Source organism: Austrofundulus limnaeus, unplaced genomic scaffold (genome assembly GCF_001266775.1).
Source record: "Austrofundulus limnaeus strain Quisiro unplaced genomic scaffold, Austrofundulus_limnaeus-1.0 Scaffold54, whole genome shotgun sequence".
NCBI classification, from domain to species: Eukaryota; Metazoa; Chordata; class Actinopteri; order Cyprinodontiformes; family Rivulidae; genus Austrofundulus; species Austrofundulus limnaeus.
The window spans coordinates 1035883-1059278 of record NW_013952456.1 but is presented as its reverse complement, the minus strand read 5'-3'; the positions used below and the strand labels follow the sequence as shown (position 1 = coordinate 1059278).

The window sequence follows — 23396 nt, the reverse complement described above, 5'->3', positions numbered from 1 at the left end:
ACACTTCTATGACAACCCATGATTACAGAAATTGGGCTTCATGCAGTTAAGTTGATGAGGTATGCCCAAGAAACAAACAAAAAAGATTTAGGGCGCTCATTTGTTTTGAGTTTGCTGCAGTGTTTTGAGGAAAGGAGAGGAGTCACGAGGATTTGTGTGGGAGGGGAAGGGGGAGTGAGGGGGTTTAGTCACATTTGGAGGCCAGAGATGGAGCAGAATTTCATGAGCAACATCTGGAAATCTGACTGCATCATGTGAGCCAGACACACAGCGGGATGTAGAGATGAGGTGGTGGGGGATGGGAGGTAGTTTAGATTTGTTTAATTACTCTTTTTAATGTTTCAAAGGAAATGAGAATAAAGGATTCATAATTTCTCAGATTCTTTCTTCTGTGAAAATAATTTAGCCCACATTTTTGTTGTGCACTATTTCTCTCCTTTTTCTTTAAATCTTCACTCACGTCTGTGGCTTANATTATTTTTTTATCTGTCCCAGCTGACTCTGCAGAGCAGAGAAAAGAGTCGCTTCAGCAAAATTCTCCCCCCACAAATTCCCTTCTCTTCTTTGTGTGTAARTGGAGACCTTTTCTTCACTGTCCAGGAAATGACTCTTTTTTTTTAAACAAAGCTGAACAAAAGACCACACCACAATGTGCAGGCCTTCTTTTAGCCGTCTCCACTACTCACGCTCACATTTCAACCAGATAACAGCCTTGTTTTCCAACAGTGTCACATGTTAAAAACAGAATTCGTTGTATAATTAAAGAGCCAAACTGTCCTGACAGTTCTATTASAAACCGAGGAGACAAACAGCGGTGGATTTAAAATAGAGAAAATCATTCTCTTTGATATTTAGCTGCTCAAATTTCAAGATTTTGTTCATAGATTTGTATTTTTTGTTTCTTATTGTTTGATTTTGCATCCTATGTTTTCAGTGAATAGCCACGAGTTTCAGGCACGACAATTTTGAACATCTAAACTCTTCTCTACAAACTCGACTTGTAAGATCATAGTTAGTCGTCGTTTTGCTGAGAATAAAGCTAAATCTTATCCAGGAAAAGAAAGTTGAGTTTTAAATTTTCTATAACCAAAGAAGAGTTGACATCTTTGCATCAGCTCACCTTCGGTGATATCAGGTCCCGGAAAATCAACAGTTTTCAGAAACAGATATATATTTTAAATGTTGCAGAATAAAGCGATTTAAATGTGTGCAGTGAAACATAAATGTTTAATTTAGCAAATTAATATAGTTTTTCCTTTAGTCTAATATTGGATTGAAGGTTTTTAGTTTACACATCAACCCAACTTTTTTTGAAGATATAAAGTTCCTCCTGCTAATACCAAGGTTACTTCCTTTTGTTCATTTTTATCAAAAGGCGACATGAGGTAAACACCCTCAGTGCCCTTTAAGTCATATCTAATGAATAAAGGAAATTCTCATCATAGATCTTTACCCATGCTTCCTGCARCGTTTCCTGCTTTAAATGATTTCAGTTATCCATTAAAATGTCAAGCATACACCCTTCCATACAATCATTTTCTCATCCACTAATCTTAATTCATATTTTAGGTCAAATTCTCCTCAAAGGTCGTCATCAACTCCTGTATGTGTTTCCCTGGGTTATATACTTCCTGTTCAGCTTCCTGCTTTAAATGGTCTACAGGCTGATGAACATACCCCCCAACAGGGGAAGTCCCGTTCTCACTCATTGTGCTCAGAAACTGGATGACCTAAACTAAAACACAGAAGAGGGCTATTGTCGTGTCATAACGTTTCTGCCTAGTGACAAGGATGTGAGGTAATGGAAAGGTGGGGACTGGTGGGTGGATATAAAGGATACACAAGGTTTTTATAAGCATGACTTCTCTCCTCTACATCCTGCAGCTCTTCTAATCCATCAGACAAGAACAGAGAAATGAACCGTCTTTTTTTTTACACTCATAACACAAACTGAGGGTAAAAGCAGGGGAGCACACATGTGAAATGGTTGACTTTAGCTTGGGAGCAAAATATTTTGAGCTATGTGAGGAAACTGTCTGTACAGCAGGGCTGGCCTGATTAGATTTACTAAATTTTATGTTTTTGATCCCCTGTCCTGATTCTTCTCCTCACATATTAGACTTCACCATGAGCATATTGAACATTAGAATTAAAACATTAGAATATTGTGAAAAATGTAAACTATGTAATTTTCAATACATACATAGCAGATGGACAGATGTCATTTCTGTCCTATCCCCTCTAGACACATTTTAGGTCATGAGAAGTCTCTTAAAAGGTTTTTCTGAGAGAGAAGAGCAATTTTCTAATTTAAAATTAAATAATATACATAAGGTGAAAACGGGCATTCATTTTGAACTTACAGGAATTTTTCTCTGAGCTTCACGCAGACCACTAATTGGTTTACATTTCATTTGTGCAACATGTTTTAAATTAACACCTACTCATCATTTGTCCGAACTTTAATATCCTCAAGCTCTAGTATGCAATCTGTGGTTACTAATGACATATCTTTTTTGTCTTTTTATTGGCTAAGTTAGCTTAAACACCATTTAATTTTGTGTCTGAACTCAGACGATTCTTTTCAAATGAGTAATGACGATTGTGGTTTCACATAGATGATACGACAGTGAACATGTCCTCACAAGAAGGATAAAAGAACCTGTACCTGAAGAAACACTCAGCCTCACTTGACTAAACAGCTGCTATTCTGCAGATAGAAAACAGTCCTTGTGAAGTCAGCAAACCTCTGCTTCCTGTCATGACTTGTCTGCTGCTGCTTATTGCAAATTTCATCCTTATTTTAGGTACCATGCGTCACAATTATACTTTAGACCAGGGGTGCCAAACACAGAGGCAAAATACATCTATATTTACTGAATATTTGTTTTAATTAATGCTATGATTTAGAATTAATACATCAAATTAACCAATAGACCCTAAAACAATTCAGAACAAACTAAACTTTTGGAATGTATTAGAAAAAACATTATAGCATTCATTTCTTACGGATTGCTCTGTCAGCAGTTTTTCTTTTTAACTATAGAGTGAGTCAAAAGTCACAGGACGACCTTTTATTCCAGAAAGAATGGGGAAAATGACATTTCTGAATACCCCAAGAAGTAAAAACGCAGCTTTTAGAACATGGCTGCCATCTTCAAAGCTGCCATATTGGATCAAGGGACGTTTTTCCAAAGATGGACCCATAACTTGGGATATTCAGACATCATTTCCCTCTTTCCTTCTATAAAGGGCTGTCCTGTGACTTTTGACTCACCCTGTATTACATCATCTAATAAATCCCTTTAAAAAAATTCATCCGCACACTACAAAGAGTTTACAGTGAAATAAAAACCGAATAGAGGGGGGAAAAAAGAAAATCTATATTTAAGCCGACTTTGTTGCTGCACATTAAAGCCTAATTCAGATGATTCGGCATTTATTCTTGGCTGCAAGTTTATAAGCTGGATGTTCTGTGTTGCTCTTGTTACATAAGAAATAAAAGATTACAGAAGAGTTCAAACTTTATTTTCTGGGCTAATTGCCACGAGACGTCTGCATCAAGAAGGTTGAAGCCTTTGAAGCAAATGAAATGTGAGAAAAGTCTTAATCTTTCCTAGATTAGCTGACTGTTTAACACATTTTTATTGTTATCTAACGGCCTGATAAAATCAAGAGTAGGGCCACATCTGGCCTGCAGGTCATCAGTTTGATGTGATTTTGCAAGATGTTTTTTTTTTATTTGCTGGAATCACAAACCCAGTAGAAGAGAGAGGAATTATTAGTCTGCATGTCATTTTTTTCCATTTAGGAACACATGGAATGATGTGTGGAAAAAAAACCTAATCTCATTATTTAAACATATTTCTGTCTTCCCCAGAAGCTCAAATATCAGTGTTTCTTATAGCAGCTGTTTGGTTTGAGATCTTTGCTGTTTTAGCAGTGTAGGCTGGCCCGTCTCTGCTGAATCTGCTGGAAACCTTCAGTTTAAAGCTACACGCCTGCTTTTCTTGCATATCACAAATGTGTGCACTTTGACTCAGGCGTGGTGCAGCAGAAAAAGGCTTGTGTAAACTGGCAGAGGGAGGTAATGCATCAGCGGGGACACACAGGTGCAAAGAACTTGAGCAATGAATATTTTATCATCTTTACATTTTTCTTTCTTTCACCTGACACGGTTTCCTGAGCCGTGGAGATTTTGATCCAGGCTCTTGAAGTTGAGGCTATCCTTCAACAATATGCTCCTCGCTTCACTACAAACATCTAAACGGGCATAAAATCACTGTAGGAACTTTTGAAAACCAAACGTTTCTTGTTCTTTAATCTCACAACAATCTGTTTGGCTTTTCTCCTTCTACTAATGCAGAGATCACATCTGGTTTCCATAACCCACATCTCATCACAAAAAAAAAAAAAAAAAAAAAAAAACACTGGGGGTGAGAGACAGGAAAGGACTTAAAGAAAAAAAGAGAGGGGTGTGTGTAAATATCAAGGGAGCATGGAACTTCAAGTGAGACTGTCTGCCATACTAACTGATGTTTACAAGTTGCCATCAATGATTAATAGCAGATACAAATCATTAAAAAGGAACGAGAGCAGCGGAGGGGAATGCAGTTTAGAAACAAAGCCACAGTTAAAGGAGAATAAGAGCAGAGTCAGTGAGTGCAGAGATCAGAAAGGCCACATCTGAGGTGGACTCTGAAAGCTGAGCTTCGAACACAAACCTTTGTGGCTAAACAGAGAGGAAAGGAGTTAAAGGAAAGAGGGAGGGGGCTGTGCTTACAGAGCGAGTGCATATTGTTTTTACTGCCCACTCACCAGGGCAGAGCGGTCGTGCTCGGCTGACTCACTGGTTGCTACGATGGCTGCGAGAACTGCAAAGAAACGCACAGGTGGTCCCGCTGCCCTCCTGCAGCTGCAAGAGATGCTCATGGAAGAAAGAGAAAGCTCAGAAAACATCGATTTGAGGGATTCTGTCAAGTTCTGTGACGTTCCTCAGAGCTTTGCAGGTCCAGCTCCTCCCGGCCAAGACTAGAAAGCAGCAGCAGATCCTCAGCACATCCAGGTGCTTCAGGTGCTGAGGYTCCAGTGGCGGGATGTAGCAAAGTACAAGCACTTTGTTACTGTACTTAAGTACTTTTTTCATGCATCTGTACTTTACTTAAGTAGATTTAATCATGGGTACTGTCGCCTTTTACTKCACTACATTTTACATTAAGTATCTGTACTTTTTACTACACTACATTTCTGTAATTTGTTGTGTTACAAGTTACATTCATGTCACATTACATTGTTTTGTTCTTTTTGTGCTATCTATGGCGAGAAGGGAATTGCTGTAATTGGTCCACTGAACCACTGCAAAGCAGGAACATACCATTAGACCCTGCATCACCTGCTGGAGCATCAGCGACACTAACACACCCAAAATGGCTTCCACCTCGGAGAGTCAGCCAGAGGACATCATGGCCTTATTTAAAAAACTTATTCAAGCTCACCAGTTCCACAAACAGCTCACTGAGATTTGATAGGGGAGGTTGGTAGAGAATTTACAGCTGTCTGTGATGATACACAATCACAAATCAGAGTGTGTACAGTGTCACAGAGGGTAAACACAAAAACATGAAGTATCTGTAGCATTGTTCATTAAAATGGCACACCACTGATGTATTACAAATCTACATACAGTAGGCACATTTTATGATACTGTAGACCAGGTGTGCCCAAATATTTTCCCCGAGAGGGCCAAAATGAAAATCTATCCATGGCTGCGGGCCAAATGCAGTAATATAATACATGAAATATAAATACTTTTTTAAAGTAAAGTCCTTTATTTTTAATGATTAAGCTGTGCAATGGTCCTCTTTTGTTGTAGTCTGTGCACTTGGTTAAAGTCTGCCATACGCTCAAGTAGCAAAGGCTCATGGGACATATCATAAATAGATAAAATATGAGTTTTTGTGGCCTTATAAAGTGTGCAAATCTACATGTGGGGTTAAATCTGATCTAAATATTTCTTGTTGTCATTTCATGTTTCATGTTTAATCCTAATAAATCAAAGATAAAGTCAGCACCAATGACTGAAAACTACCTTCACTACAGCCCTTTATAAAGTCATTTGACTAATGGAAATACTATGTTTCTACATAGGATAACAGGTTACAACCTTGTAACTTTGGCAACTGTTGGTGGGACAAATCGAATGGCTTAGTGGGCCAAATTTGGCCCGCGGGCCCCACTTTGGGCTCCTCTGCTGTAGAACATTAGGGAATACTAAGTAATTTTAATACTGTAAGCATTTTTAAAAGAAAGTACTTATTTTACTCAAGTAAAAATGTTTTTCTTCCATAGTTTCTCTGTAATTTTATTTAAGAACAGTGTTTGAGTACTTTCTCCAGGACTGTGAGGGCACTGTGATGACTGCAACAACACAACCATGCCTTCAGTTAGGGTGAAAGGGTCGCCCTCTATAGGGTTTGCACACAAGTTTAAATGTTCCCAGTCTCTATTTTCAACATTCAAGTAGAAATAATTTCTGTAAATATGCAAAAAAAACTTTAGTAGTTAATTATCTTAACTGGAAAATATCATGTAGAAACATTTCTAGAAAAAAAAAAAGCTTTTTTTAAAACCAGGTTAATGATCCTAACCAGTGTTTAATAAAAGACCTTGCATTACATGACAGAATGCGCAGTGAAGCGTTTTAAAGATTTTTCACAAATGTTTCATTAAAATCCATCCAGTATTTCATGAGGTATGTTGCTAACAAACACATTCACGCACAAACAACAACCTGATCGCCTCGATCAGCATGTTTAATAAAATGGTTACCTCAAAGTAAAAAGCAAAGCTTGCTTTAGGATTTAGTGAAGCCATTAGAATTGTTTTCAATAATCTGCAGTTCTTTAGCATCGATGAAAGGGCCGTTGTTTTCATAAAGTGCCTTYTGTTTCATAGTTACAAGGTGCTGAAACCAGAAAATGTTTTGAGTTTCAATCTTTATAAAAAAAAAATCTTGGAAATAATTCAGTGTATCTGATGAATCTATGTTTAAAATCTCAGATATATTTTCTTTAAAAATTTAATTCATGCCTGGAAAACTCTCAGTAGATTCAATAAGAGTGCTGGTGGATTAAAAACTGATGATTTAAGATTTCACAGTTTTCAATAAAGTTTTATCAACATCCCAACATGGCTGTTGGATGAATCAGAAAGTCTCTCGGATGTGTTTTTTTTAATTATTAAATTTTTTTTGTCTAAAGCTAAACCGTACGTCGACAGGATCTTTTTATGGCTGATAGACATTTGTATTCTAACATAAAGTCATGCTAGGGGATAATATTAATTTCACTTTCAAACGTTTCCACTGGCTCCACATGCCCAGGCTGCAAAACAAAAAGTACTGTAAACTTTAACATGAAGGGGAATTAGATAATAAAGCTGTAGCCTTTGCAAGTTACTGTGTTTTCTCTCAAATGTGTTCTACTCAACTTTCTCTTAATGTTCCTGCCTCAAATTAAGAATCTTAGTTTTCTCTTTCTGTATTTTTACAAACTACTTCTATATATTTTGTGCGAATTCAAACATTTATAGTCAGGAAATAGGTGATCTGTGGTTTGTTTTGTAACTTTCATTCGTTAAAAAATATTTAGCTTTATTTATAAATACTTTCTCTTCTGTAATACGGTGCACCAAAAAAGGTTGCCACACACTAATATTTCGTTGGATCGCCTTTAGTTTGGATTACAGCATGTATTCGCTGAGGCATTATTTTGATAAGCTTCTGCAATGTCACAAGATTTATTTCCATCCAGTGTTGCATTAATTTTTCACCAAGATCTTTCATTGATGATGGTAGAGTCTGACCGCTGCACAAAGCCTTCTCCATTACATCCCAGAGATTCTCCATAGACTCTGTGGAGCCAATCCATGTGTGAAAATGAATCTCGTGCTCCCTGAACCACTCTTTCACAATAAGAGCCCCATGAATCCTGGCATCGTCATCTTGGAACATGGCCGTMCCATCAGGGAAGAAACAATCCATTGATGGAAMAACCTGGTCATTCAGTATGTTCAGGTGGTCAGCTGACCTCATTCTTTGAGCACAGACTGTTGCTGAACCTGGACCTGACCACCTGCAGAAACCCCACATCATAGACTTTAGTTCAATCCAGGTGGAGACCTTTTTTGGTGGCCAGACAGTGTATTTAATATCTCTCCATTTATTTTAAACATATGAAATATGCTTTTGCATCCATCTTTTCTTTTATTAGCTCTCATTTGGCAACATTTAGCTTTAAGCAACCTTTTGCTGTTTAGCTCTGTGCTAGCCCGTTGCAGTTAGGCTCGTCTTTTCCTCATTTTAACTTGCTTTTACTTTGCTTTTTAGTTATTTTTAGCTAATAGTTACTTTTGCCTTTTTGCTAGCGTTTAACTGTTTTTAGCATGTATTTGCCTTGTTCAGCGTTTAGCTAGTGTTTAGCTTCCTTTAGCTTTAACAGCTCAATTTTAGCATCAACAAATTTCAGCAGTCACTCCGTACTCAGCATCGCTGCATTTTTGCAGAAAATGCAGATTTCTTTCGTTTAAATAAGTATCATCCTCCTCCTCTGACTGAGGTCATTGGACATACAAGACTGTTTCTTTCTTTAGAGCTGCCACTCAAACTAAGCCGTCTCACTTTGATTTGTCCTTAAGCGTGACGAAGACGTTAGGAGTAAAAGGTCTGCAGAGTCCAGACACCGAGTTGCATCAGGGCAGAAAAATGTCAGGCTCAGCGACCAAAGGGCTGTAATTACAGAGCAGCAGTGCTGAGCTTTGCAGGATAAAGACCAGAGAGATGGAGCAAAAAAAAAAAAGTAGAGAGAGAAAATATGTGATTTAAAAAAAAAACTGAGTAAATGATCGCAACAGAAAGAAATTTGTTTGTTTTTCCCCCAGCTGAAACATTAACAGAACTAAAGTTAGAGAGCGCCAGTGTTTAATCCATCACCCAAAGACTGAAAGGGGCGGGTGTGTGTGTGTGTGTGTGTGTGTGTAAACCTCTCAAATATTTAAGATGTCCGTTTTTTTAAAGGGTTCAACGTGACTGCAGTAAATATTTTAGCTTGTTCAAAACGTTGAAAGCAAATGCTGTATGACTGACCCCTTGTGGAGTCTGAGCATAACATCCAAGAAACATCAAGGACACCGACTAAAGTTTGGCTGAGATATTTTCAGAAACTTTGATTTTGTAAAAAATAAAATAAAATAAATCCAAGAGCATCAATCAAATCAATCCTCTTCATAGCAGAGAATGAAAAAGAAATATTGCAATCTCTTCAAACTTCAATTTTTATTATTTGTACATTCACCACTGATAGGCGACTCAAAGCAATTAAAAACAAGAAGAAATCTTTGTACTAAAATGATAAAATAACGATTAAAAAACAATATTAAAACCATTGGTGGTAAAGTCATAACGCGATCTCTCCTCTCAGACCTGTACAGACTCTACAGGGCAGGAAGGGAGGAAGATAGATGGGGAGGTGGAGGGGGTGTTAAATGAGGACAATTATTTTTGTAAGGTGTGACAGATTCTCTCCCACCGAGAATGATCTCATCTCCTAACAGAGAAAGAGGAACACTGCATTTATTTCGTAGGCTTTTTTTTTTTTACACATTAGTGAAAATCCCCCACAGCTGCCTTATTTTAAAGACTACTTTTTGAATATTCTTATAGATCTGTACAAAATACCAAACAATTGCAATATTTTCTGATTTCTGCAAGCCACTGCACAGGAGGAAAACTCTTCTTCTGGCAGGATTGGCAAGGGTAGCTTTGTACTACATGCAGCAACAAAAGAACTCCTCGCCAAATCGCTGAGTGTTCGACCCCAAAAGATTCATCCATTATTAACCTGCACACCTACGTTTTGAACAAGTGAGACTTTGGGAGTGAACGAAAAAAAGAAAAAAAAAACGCTCAGCGTGCTGTACTGCTACACGGTCAGGTCAAAAACTGAAGGAAGATATTGGCGAAAGATTAAAAGGAAATTGCCGACAAGACCGAGACGTACAGCACTCTGGATAAAACACTGCAGGAGTCACTGTTTCCTTTAGCGTGACTGTAGGTGTAGATGTGCTTTAAAAAAAAGGTGACTTTTCGAGGGATGGAAACGACATCAATTGGTCCTCTGTTGGGTCTTTGTTGTAAAGTACATGTAGTGAAAGGCAAATGGAAGAGGGTGGTGTCGGGGACAGTTTGTAAGCCTTTAGCGTCTCCTCTCTTTCGGATCGCTTCGGCTGCGTGAGCGGCGAGCTGAGCTGCCTCCTGGTCTACGATAACCATCCCTGCGTTTGTCGTTCTCCCGCTCTCTCTCCCTGTCTCTAATCCTGTCACGGTCTCTGTCTCTACCTCTGTCCCTCTCTTTGTCTCGGTCCTTGTCCCCAACCTCACTTCGATCTCCTGTTGGGGCAGCCGCAGCTTTCACCCGCTCCTTACGCTCCTCTTCCTTTTTCTTCGCCTCCTCTTCTTCTTGTTCTTTCCTCAGCTTCTCGCGTTGTTTCTTCCTTTCTGCTCTGCCGGCTTCCCGCTCTAGAAACTAAAATGAGGAGAGGTGGGAGGCTTGAGTAAAACGTCCGTCGTAGAATTTCAAACAGTAAGAAGTGATTTGGGTCTCACCTGTTCCTCGGTAAGTGGAAGCCAGTAAATGCAAGGAGCTGCTTTAGTTTTGAGGAACAAGTCATCAAGCAGTTTGGCTGGGGGGTCTTCAGCTGTTTACACAGGAAAAAATTTTAAAAACATTAAAAAAACTGCATCAATAAAGTGCCTGTGACATGCTTTTTCTTCGTTTACAAAAAATTAAAGAAAATATTCTAATATTTTAGAAATTTGGCATCATTCATATGATTTTTACCCAGTTTGTCACAAAATGTGCATATTTGTTGCCAAATTTGGTGCAGTCCAAGTGAAACAGGAGGTGATGTCAAAGGGGAAATCTTTAAAAAAAGGGTAACTTCCTGGTCTTTATAAATCTGGCTCTTCTTTARCTATCTGATAATGACTCAAAATAATCTACAGAAACTAGAGATCGACCGATACTGGATTTTGAAGGCCGATACAGATTATTTTGACATCAGTCTAACTGATACACCGATACACGCAAACTATTTTTTTTGCCAGTTTTTTCTTCCTCCATTAACTTGATAAAAATAAGAATGATAAATGTTACACAGGTCTCAATTTAAACAAAAAAGAAACATTTATTAACTGAGCCATGTCCGGTGCAGGCTGAGTTAAGTGCTGCCACACAGAATTTCTTTATTCAGCCATTAAAAAAAGAAAAAAGATTTATTTTATCTAATACTACATATTCTGTTTTTATTCATTTATTAATCAGATTAGTATCTTTTCTTACATAAAATAAAATTACCATGTTTTAATATCCCAGCATTTTTTATGCAAAAACAGGAACACAGAGAAAAGGAGCGACACACACATACATCTTGCTATCTTTGTGAGGACTTCACACACACACACACACATAGCGCTCACAGTCTGTGCCCGTTTTTTTACACCGAGAAAAAAAAGCTTTTAAACCAGCTGAAGTTAAGAACAAGCTTTAAATCGCAGTTTATAACGCACACCAAAGAAAACGTGCATCACGGCTTTTATACTGAGGTCAGACCAAACATGATCTGAGCAGCGTTCGCCTGGTTCACTTGTTCATGGTGGACGGCAGCTCTTTACTTGCTCTTATGAACGTAACAGCGAGAAAACACTGAGAGCTTTTTTTAATTTTAATTCAGCAAGGAGAACAATAAGGGGTCTCTGCAGTAGGTTTTGTCCCATGGACGGAGACGGCCCTCCTTGTGATTGGCAGAGGTTTCAATGTGGGCGGAGACGGCCCAAGAGACGTGATTGGTCAGATTGACGGTGGGGTTTGAGGAGGCTGYAGGCAGRMGGGAGTAGCTTGTTCGAGTCAGGCAGGAAGCAACGTGTTTTTTAAGATTAATTTTAGTCAAAACTTGAGAAAGGAAAGTGCTATCTGCACAAAATTTGAATGTCGTACATATGAAAGGATGTGTAACAATATGGCTCGGTCAAAACATCCCWAATCAGCCTGTAAAAAGATCGCTAAAAATCAATATATTTTTACAGGCTGGTTAGGGATGTTTTYACRGAGCCATATTGTTACACATCCTTTCACATGTAAGAAGTTCAAATTGCGTGCAACTAGCACTTTCCTTTCTCAAGTTATGACTAAAATTAATTAAAAAAAAAAACGTTACTTCCTGCCCAACTCAACCAAACCCCCACTGCCTCAAGCCTCATACCCCACCGAAATCTCTTGGGCCATCTCCGCCCACATCAACATCTCCGCCAATCACGAGCAGGGATGTCTCCGCCCACATTAAGACCCCGGCCAATGACAACACATTCTGCAGAGACCCTTACTTGACAATATAGTTGTTCTTTTATGCCTCCTGTAAGTAGTTCCAGCATTTTTTAAAAGAAAAACAACGTGGACACACTAATTACAGTCCGATGTCAAAGTGAAACTAAAAACTTGGCGCTCCTGTTCAAAAGTGAAACTTAAACACACAGCTGTTCTCTCTACCACTCATAGTCTGAGACAGAGGGCAGAAACAGCTAAATTAGACAGTTAAAACACATTAAAAGTTCATAACTCACCCTTATTGTTGTTGGCACTCTGTCTCACAACATTAGCAGCCGCTCTCTCCCAGGGAGGGGGCGGCAACATGTCCCTGCGTGATCAAAAGAATGGATCGGCCGAACGTATCGGCTGATACCGATACAAGGAAAAAAACGCAAATATTGGCCAAAAACATTGGCCGGCCGATGTATCGGTCGACCACTAACAGAAACATCTGATTCTTTGCGGTCTGTTGTTAGCCGTTGTAACAACTCATTCAGGCATTCCCCTTTGACATCACTTCCTGTTTCTGCTCATGCAAATATCTCAACAACTGTTCATTTCAGTGTCGTGAATTTCTGTTTGAAATTCATCATGAATGTTATCGTTCCAAATATGCACTCAAGTATATCACATAAATTTAATGTCACAGGCACTTTAAATATACAATACATAATCAAACGCTAGGTTTTACCTTTCTTTTCCATCTTCTTCTCCTTGCTCTTCCCTCTCTCCTTGCGTCGTCTCTCTCTGGAGCGCGACCTCCGAGGGCCTCCGTCCTTCTCCTCCCCAGGTTTCCCGAACTCTTTGACTTTGTCACGATCCCACTCCCGCTCCGCTCGAGCCCGCTCTCTACGCTCCATCTCTCGCTCGCGCTCGGCCCACAGCTCTCTGTCGGGGAGGAGGGAGGGCAGCCCTGATGTTCGTCCACGTCCAGGGGTCGGCCCCGCTTCTTCTCCTACGGGTTTGTCTGCTACAATCAAGCCTTTGTGGAAATCCAACTGCAAAGCACAGAAAGACAAATTAGCAGCAGATAGCAGAAGGATTGTGGGCATAAAAAACAGCGTGGTAAAATCTCACCTCATCCTGCTCACAGAAGTCCACTCGAAGGACTTTTGGGTTGCTTTGAGGCCATTTAACTCCATGAAGAGCTGCTCGTGTAGCCACTGCCTCCTCTATACACGAGTACTACACGCAGAAACAACAACAAAAAACTTTCTGTGGTCAAAAGTAGCGTGGCTCAAGGTAGCAGTTGTTAAATAAACATTTGTAATAACTCACAGTAACATAACAATGGGATTTGATTTTATCAATCCAGAAGCCATCCTCCACCAGAGTCCCTGTTCTGCTGAGAAGCTCCTTGAGCTGTCCGAGTGTGAACGGCCTCACCTGAACAAAAACATTACATAATGCTTATCAAGTGTCAAAAAACTAGGCTGTGACAAAATAAATGTTATTTTACTCAGTATTTCTCTCTCTGACAACATCAACTGATGGATTAAAAACACTGGTTGAGATACATAACAGAAATTAAGAATAAAAGAAGAAATCATTTTAACAGTTTTTGCTTATCTGAGGTGAGTGAGTAGAAAAATGCAGTTGTGTTTACTGTGTTATGGACCAGTTGCTTCAAGCCAGTGAACCTCAGACTGTTTACTAAGACAACAAAGATGCTACTAATGGTCTGTTTAGGTTTTATAAAATGGCATTTTCCATCAGAGGTTTCTATGTTGGCTTATGTTGACCAACCAGACAAAATCAAACTCATTTAATAAGAACATTTTTTTAAATTTTAGAATATCTAATCTGATTAATTCAAGAGAGAAGAATAAATAAAAACAGATGAAGATGCAAAGTCAAAACATGAACTTATTTTCCCTCTATATTTGGGTGAATACAGCTCTAAATGTGCCCTAGAGCTGCAACACCACTATTCACCCTAGTTCTTTAAATAGTAAAAACCATGATACCTAATTAGGATATGCTTTAATATGATCAGCTGACATGTCACACCACTATAAATGTGTGTCTAAATTGTAATTCAAACAGAAGTTCATTAATATGCAGCCAGTGGTCAGAAATGCTTGTTAGCATTATAAAGAGCATTTACAAACATAACAGCAGGTTCTAGACTTGGCTGATAATATAAAATTAAACAATATTGTCTGCATAAATAAACTGTGATCCTGCGATGTGGACCTCTACATTAATTAGAAATAAACTTGATAGAAATATAAACAATAGAAGACAGTGTTCGCAGCCCAATAAAGAACAAGATGAAACCCAGGTTATGATGACTTTCTGTCAAATCTGGCATTTAGAGACAACATTTTGTGCAAACACGTATCTTCACTGAAATCTGACCACCTGCCTTCACTTCTGGCACACATCTGTATCTTGTAAGATCAAAACCCTTTTTAAACTGTTCTGCTTTAGATCACTTTGGAGCCACTTACACTTCACACCAGGATGACTCATAACTGAAAATATTATGACCCAGTTGTTTACCTATCAGTTTGGTTCTCTGGTTTCTTCTTGCTTTAAACGAATCAATGAGACCTCAAGCTTCTGCCTAAACTATTTCACAAAGAATATGGCACCATAGATAAAGTTTGCAAAGTAAACAAACCAGACTATAAGAACAATACAGATGAAACGAAAGTAGAGTGGTGTGGCCATAACATAGTCTGCCACARTCTGCAAAAATAAAAGCATATCAGAAAGAAGACCCTATAACAGGGATGGTCAATTCTGGTCCTGGAGGTCCGCAGCCCTGCACGTTTTACTTGTTTCTCTACTCTAACACACCTGATTTGTTTTTCAGGCCTCTGCAGAACTTGGATGAGGTAATTCATAGGGGTGCATCGATACAGAAAATTCATGATTTGGTTTGGTTCGATACTTTAGTCTCACGGTTCGATATTTTTTTTAGATAAAAAAAAGAGAAATTTCCATGTCCTTTTTAACTTGAATTTATTTAAATTATGAACATTTGTTTAACCTCAAAAGTACAGTTTTTAAATTAAATGTTGCTGAAACAGCAAGTTTCTCAGTGGATCTGCGCTCAAATATGCAGCCTAGGTGGAGTAGTTGAACACAGATCCACTGATCCTTTAACATAGAGCACCTTCAGAAGACAAGCTGATAAAGTAAATTTTTTAAATCTGTATTGTTCCATACAAGTGTGTATTGAACCTAAAGCACTGTTCGATGCGGTTCAATACGGGTACATGTATTGTAGCACCCCTAGTAATTCATTAACTCTGCAACATGCGGCTCTGGAACACATGTGGCTCTTTGGTCCCTCTGCAGTGGCTCTTTGAAAATGTGACCAAACATAACTTTATCTGTTTTTTTTTACTCACAACAGAAATAAATTTGTATGTGATCAATACTACTAATACAAAAAGTAAAACATGTTAGCTCATGCTAACCTGTTGTTTACTTAAATACTCCATTTTCTTTCTATGATCTCTCTCAAATCCATCACAATTAACTTTAAAGAATTTGAAGACTACATAATATTAAGAATTAGAAAATAAATACGCCTGAATAATTCAGTTGTACTAGTTTTTATGGAATTCGGTACAAATTATATACAGTATTTTTCTTGTTTACATGAATATGGTATTTTTATTTGCCCTGATGTGTATAATAATAAATAATAATATAATAATAACAATATTCCTTTAGTTTTATAATGTCTCCTCCACTGACCATAAAAGTTCCCAAAAAGGTCTCGAAAAGGCCCGCAGACCACAAGTTTATAATCACAGTTGAAGCTTGTTTTGTGGCTCTGGACACATTTTATTAGTGAGACAAGGAGCACAAACGGCTCCTTTGATCGTAAAGGTTGCAGACCCCTGCACTAACTGAATCAGGTGTGTTAGAGAAGGGAAAAAGTAAAACTTGCAGGGCTGTGGATCTCGAGGACCAGGATTGACTATCCCTGCCCTATAACAACCGTCAAACATGTTGACTGAGTGATGATTTGAYCTTGTTTTGCAGCTACATCTCAGCATTTTGCAGTCACTGATTTGACAAACTGCTCTGCATTCTGGAGTCAAATGTGGCGCCATCAGTCCAACAGCTAAAGATTAAACTCAAATAAAGTTGCAATGCATAAAACYTCACTAAAAACATATTCTGCACTTTGTAAAATTTCTGTACTTAGTATCAATCAGAGGTATGTCTTCTACAAGGATGAAGGGATACAAACAAAAACTAGATGTTTCCATTTTTGCTGCACAACTGCAGTACTGTTACAGTAACAAACAGCTGCAATGAAAAAGAAATTATATTTCTTTTCGTTTTTCAAAGCTCTCTCACCAGGTTGCAGACGTGAACAATATTGGAGACTTTGCCTCGAGGRGGTGAAGGCTGCCGGCTCGTACGAACAGGGTCATCGATGGTGATGGAAACACCCGTTTTCTGCTGCTTGATGGAGCGACGAATGAGGGTTTCGCTGGGCGTCACTACAACAAAGAACAACAACCAACAACTTTTTTCCTTTATGCTCTCCTAAAAATATTGTTTTGCAACACWTTTATTGTAAAAATAAACACAAGATTTATGCTAAAATCAACAAACTTATCATGGACATATTGCAACAGAGTTTTAATACAAGACTGTGGAGAACATATTACCAGTGCCAATTTCAACGTCTTGGTTTAGTTGAGGTGGAGACTGAGCTTCCAAAGCTTCAGGGATGGACGTGTCCATCTGCTCTTCATGGACCTTTATTCTTTCTTGCTCCAACTGTGAATCCTCCTCTTCAAACTCTTCAGTCCTGCTTCTCTTTGCCTCTTGCTGTCCATTCTCCTCAGTATGCACCACCTTAAGATAGATGGAGTTCATCAACATACAGTTAGGTCCATATCTATTTGGACATTGTTTTTTTTTAACCTGTTTGTTTACTGAAACATATTCACATCATAAGTATATAATGGACATGGAGATAAAGTCCTGAGTTTCAGCTTTCATTTGAGGGTATCCACATTAAAATTGGATGAAGAGTTTCTGGAGTTCAGCTCCTTAARGTGRCTACCTTGCTTTTAAAAAGACYAAAAATAATTGGACATTTGACTCAGACTATGTCATGGGCAGTTGTGTGCAATTCTTTCGCTGTCATTCTCAATTAAGCAGATAAAAGGCCCGGAGTTGGTTTGAGGTGTGGTGCWTGCATTTGGAAGATTTTGCTGTCAAGAAGCCATGCGGTCATGGAGAGATGCAGAGAAAACTGCATGAAAGTAAATACAGAGAGTTCACTGCACAGTGCAAGCCACTCATGAGCCTCAAGAATATAAAGGCTAGACTGGACTTGGCTAAAAAACATCTAAAAAAGCAGCASAGTTCTGGAAGAACATTTTTTTGAAAAGATGAACCCAAGACCAACCTCTCCCAGAATGACTGAAAAAAAAAAGTATGGTGAAGGCATGGTACAGCTCATGATCCAAAGCTACCACATCATCTGTAAAACACAGCAGAGCAGTGTGATGGCTTGGGCATGACTGCTAGTGGCACTGGGTCACTAGTGTTTACTGATGATGTGACACAGGACAGACGCAGCCCAATGAATTCTGAGGTATTCAGAGCCATACTGTGTGCTCAGATTGGCCAAATGCAGCCAAACTGATTGGTCATTGTTACAGATGGACAAAGACCCAAAACATAAAGCCAAAGCAACCCAGGAGTTTATTAAAGCAAAGGAGTGGAATATTCTTGAATGGCCAAGTCAGTCACCTGATCTCAACCCAATTGAGCATTTCACTTGTTAAAGACTAAACTTCAGACAGAAAGGCCCACAAACAAACAGCAACTGAAAACTGCTGCAGTGAAGGCTGGCAGAGCATTAAAAAGGAGGAAACACAGCGTCTGGTGATGTCCATGCGTTCAAGACTTCAGGCAGTCATTGCCAACAAAGGGTTTTCAACCAAGTACTACAAATTAACATTTTAATTACAATTATTTAATTTGTCCAATTACTTTTGAGCCTCTGAAATGAAGGGATTGTGTTTAAAAAATGCTCTAGTTCTTCACATTTCTTTGCAATCACTTGTTCAACCCACTGAGTTAAAGCTGAGAGTCTGAACTTCAACTGCTGAAAACATTTGTTCAAAACTAATCATGGTAATGTACAGAACCCAAAATTAGTAATATGTTGTCTGCGTCCAAATAGATGTGGACRTTAATGTATCATCAATTGAGAATAATAACTTTAGATTTTCTCTAAGATTAAAAAAAAAATCTTGTAATAATTCATTTAATGAGAGTATGGGCTGAGAAAATAACCTGTGTGACCGTGCGTCGGATCTGAAGGTTCTGGTCAGAACCCTCATGCTCTTCGTCCTCAGCCCCAGATAGAGCAGGTTCCTCAGGATGAAGATCKACTACTGCCTCCTGGCCCAGGGATGGCTTGATATCAGGAATCAAAGACTGAGGGTAAAGAATGTGGAAACACACTAGAATGTCATGGCTCCACTGTTTGTGACAACAGAAAATAATTTTCAAGTGCAACCATGCATCATCTTCAAACCACATGAATTACTGTCATTTGGCTTTTTCCTTCTTGTAATGYTTGTTACACATTTCCATTTAGTCAAACTCCAGCATGCACAGGAGTATTATTAACAACCAGATTTATTTTAATCTGTTGTCAATACCTTAAGTGAATCAGTGGTGATGCTGATGGAGGGTTTCTTGGCAGTGACAGCTGTGCTGGAGCCCCATCTTCTCTTGCGGCCAACAGGTGCAGACTCCTGTTCACCCTCTCCACTGCCGGGGGATGATTTAGTGCCTGTAGTGTCATATTAAAYAATCGGGACTTGTAATATCACAGAAACAATTCAGTAGTTCTCAAACTGAACAAGACCCATAAAAATGGTGTGAGCACTCCTATTTTTAACTTTATTTTCATATTTAGGCTAAGAAATTATAGGCAGAACTAATGTTTACATGTTGTTAGAAAGTGAATCCATGCATGAAATGGATAGAAGTGTTTTATCTCTTTAATAGAGTAAAATGTATATAGTATGGAGGAGATGTCACCTTAAAARAGGGCTATTCAACTGGCGGCCCGCGAGTGACCAAAGTTCAGCCCACCAATTGGTTTATTCATCTCTTAAGCCCAAACKCCCMGTTTTCTACTTTAATTACTCTAAGTTATTTTAGTTCAACGTACACATGTTTGGTATTTACAGAAACGTCAGAATCTTGGCTAGAAGCTGGTAAAAACCATTTCTATGAACACTCAAGACAGTTAAAACTACAAGCAGTTTAAGATAAAATGATGACAGTGAAAATAAAATTATTTTAAAAATTTGGCAAGTCAGAGATGTCAAAATATTATTTGTGTCTAATAATAGGAGGCATAATGTGTTCCTTTTGTTTTTGATAATGTGTAATTATCACTACTTTTATAGGGTTCTGTATGTTGTATTCATGATTAAATGCAGCAAAATACACTAATTCAAAGGTAAGATATCTTTGTAATACTTGGTTTATTTACATTATGACTTTAATTGCTGGATGTTCGGCCCCTCAGCTGTTGACCGGCAGTAACTGTGYCCCCCGGAGCAATTTAGTTGAATAGCCCTGCCTTAAAACAGGGGCAAACTGTGAGAGATGTAGATCTGAGTGGGACACTCAACGTATGGGATGGTTGATAAGTGACTGATATGAGACTGATWTAAGAGTAAGGACAGAAACTTGTGTGTCTGTAAACTATTGACAGCTAAAAGTATGAAGCTTAAGAAAAGTAATATTACAGGTTTGAAACATTTTATCCCAGTCAAGCAAGCCACTCAAGTTATAAATACTGCCAAGATRACCAGAAAACAGAAGATTCACTTTTGTATACAGGATCAATGGAGAGTAAAACATCAAGACACAAAAACTGTGATAAAATTCAATCAGCCCCCACTAACAGAGAAACTCAATATTTCTTATTTCTGCTCACATTTTTGATTTTGGAAAAAACTGAACTGTACTGTTCTTTTTAAAGTTGTAAAAGAGAAGTAGACTCATTGCAGCTTTTAATACTGTGAGAATATTGAGCTCCTTTATATTTTTTGATTGAGGGGTTTTTGTGCACCGACAATGGCACGTCAGAGTCTGCTTTTATTATTCTGGTAAAATTCTGCTATTTTTTTAATAAATAAAAATACTCAAATAATCAATTTAGATGCAAAATYTCAAAAATTAAGCAACATTTCTGAGTATGACAACAAATTTGGAAGAATTGTGTAAATTCTAAGTATTATTTTTTACACCTCCCATAAAATTTGAGTCACTTTGTTTTAATCTTGTTGAGTTGACGGGGACCAGAAAAATGTTCTTCCTTTACATCAAGTGTGGCATGAAAAGTTTGAGAGCCACTGAATCAAATTTATAAATGATGAGAAAATGTGTAAATATTTGCATTTTTTTGCTGTTTATTTTACAACGTGCATTATAAACCATGTGATTAATTTAGATGCTTAATACATTGACATGGATAAGTCACGTCATCTAAACAACTATAAATATATTTCAGAAATAAACAAAAACACCAAGTCAAACTTAGAAGGTGTACTTACTGCCGAGTGAGATCTTACGTGCTGAGAAAACCTTTGGTACCTGAAAGAGAAAAAAAAACAAAAACAACCCAGAACACATGGGAAAGGTGAGAGACGAACATTGTGAGAGGAAACAAGTGATTAAAGGTTGGGCTCAAAAAAAAGGGAGAGCAAAAACTATGAGAGGAACAATTAGGAACTGAGAATGAAAGGCAAACTGCTGTGAAAGATCTCTGTCTAAAATTGATGCCATCTGATGGAACCAAACAGTATTTTGGTCAAAATTTGACAACCTCAAGATTGGATACTCCAGTCTCGTGAATATAAATATATTAACTGCTTGGGAACGTTTATCTCAACATGAACTGTCTTTTGTTTAATAATAAAATAAAAAAATGTTCTGTTTATGCTTAAACACCTCTACTACAGCCATTCTCAACGGAGTTCAAATAAAATATTTTTAAATTTGTATAAATACTTTAATTCTCAGCTTATCTTTTCAACAACCTTTCTCTTGCAAGAACTACAATCTGACAAAATATTCAGTAATAATAATAATGAACAATATAAAGCAAAATCTACTTATTTCCTAAAACTACTGACACCTGATCCTTACTGGGTTGGGTATGGCACAATCACGGCTGCACGTACAGAATCTAGGCAACAAGMGTCCAATCACTGGTGGCTGAGATGTTTGGATGGAAAACTGAAAACTTGGCTGGCAGGACAGGTTTGATTTGTTCTCTCACCCAAAGGCTTTCACCCAGAGCAGTCATTCTTTCAGCACGTCTTTTGAAAGAGGAGTTGGGCTCATTAACAGAAAGAAACGACCAAAGTCCACCATGATGATGTTGATTTCAACAGTCACTGAACACGAATCCAAAGTTTTGATTTAAATGTTTAGTTATTTGGCAGTCACAAAGGAAAACTCTGGTTTAAGAAGAAACGAGTACCAGGTCCTTCAGTTTGAGTTCAAAAGGAACGATCCAGCCACTGCTTTTCAGAAGGTTAAAAAAGGTATCCAAGAAAACCAACTGTTGGTGTTTCCAAAACCTGAACAAAGTCCAAATGTCCTTTCAAGAATGTTCCAGTTAATAATCCAGTGTCCATATTTTGTTCTGAATGTTGTGAGGAAAAAAAGGGTCAAAAACACAACCCTTTAACTTGARGTAAACAGACTTCTTTGGTTGTGTTGTCTATTCCGATTAAAAAGGCAGAGGTGTATAATATCAGATTTTAATAGAAAACATTAGGCCATAAGAGGTGGCTAATGCTGACGGGCCAATCTCCTCTTTTAATGTTCCGGTCCAATAAATAGCTCTGGTCAGCCATTCTGATGAACATGGGGCAGCCTTTGTACTCCTCTGTAGTGCAGCCCTGGGGGCTTAGCTGTGGTCAGCTCTGGGTTCTCGGGGACAGTGGAACAGGTGCAGGTGTAGCAGTAGTTGTGTGCAGGTACCGATATGGGCAATAGAAGAAGCATGAGCACCTTCACAACAAAGCAATCATTTGAAATTTAAACATCAGCCCCAGTGAAAAACTACCCCAACAAAGGTTTTACAAAGCCAGATCAAAAATGCATTTAACTACACTTTATACTGCACTCACTACATATTGGGCTTAAATATCTATTAGACAATAAATTTTAAATGCAAATTTAAAAAAGGATTCTATTACTTGTCAAAGCCTATAATGGTGTAGGATGATCACCATCACTTAAAAAAGTTCTAATACATTCAAAAATGTTCTTCCTGACAGTTTTGACAACCAAGACATTTTGTGATTCCTCAGGGTCCTTACCTCCTCACCAGTCCCTGAAAGCTTTTCTGGGTCAGTCGTGACAGCCTCTTTCATCTGCCTGTATTTTGTAACAAAAAAGAAGATATTAAGAAAACAAAACAAAACAAAAAAAAAACATCATTATTGCTTGGGTTCAACTCTCTGACTATGCTTTATTGGATAAACAAATATTAACTTGGCATAAGCAACCATACACAGAACATTAAACATTTAAAAAATATTACAAAGATGTGAAATAAATAAGTATTGAGATCCAAAAGTTGCTAAAAATATGCAATGATTTCTTTCCTCCTTCGACTCATTCTTTTCACTGAACATGGCTCTCCTCTGAATACTTTACCAATAAAACAATCAAAACTCATTACCACGTCCTAAATTGAAAATGAACGTGCTTCTTAACTGAGCCACCAAATCCACTGAAACACAGCAGCTACATTACTAAGAATAACAAATAATACACAAAAAGACCCACATCTCCACCACACAGGCTTCAAGGTGGCCTAATCAATCACCTGATTAGGAATTCAARAGTTAATCATTTCTGCTTTACACCTTAGTTTTTCTAAATATAAAGCAGTGTGAATTTATTTAATGGGCATGTTTTATATGGTCGAACCAGCTTCTG

The 23396-nt window shown here is 38.1% G+C and overlaps 1 protein-coding gene across 1 annotated transcript; it reads right to left on the bottom strand.

Moving 5' to 3' along the window:
- Window positions 1-9312: 9312 nt before the first annotated feature.
- LOC106517891 (apoptotic chromatin condensation inducer in the nucleus) lies at window positions 9313-22829 on the bottom strand (the record flags this gene model as incomplete). Its single annotated transcript, XM_014008935.1, is given in 11 exon segments — window positions 9313-10580; window positions 10661-10752; window positions 13111-13417; window positions 13497-13604; window positions 13698-13805; window positions 16746-16891; window positions 17063-17252; window positions 18708-18851; window positions 19079-19212; window positions 20993-21032; window positions 22772-22829. Coding segments are annotated over 11 exon segments (1657 nt in total), but the record flags the coding sequence as incomplete, so codon positions are not given.
- Window positions 22830-23396: the final 567 nt, after the last annotated feature.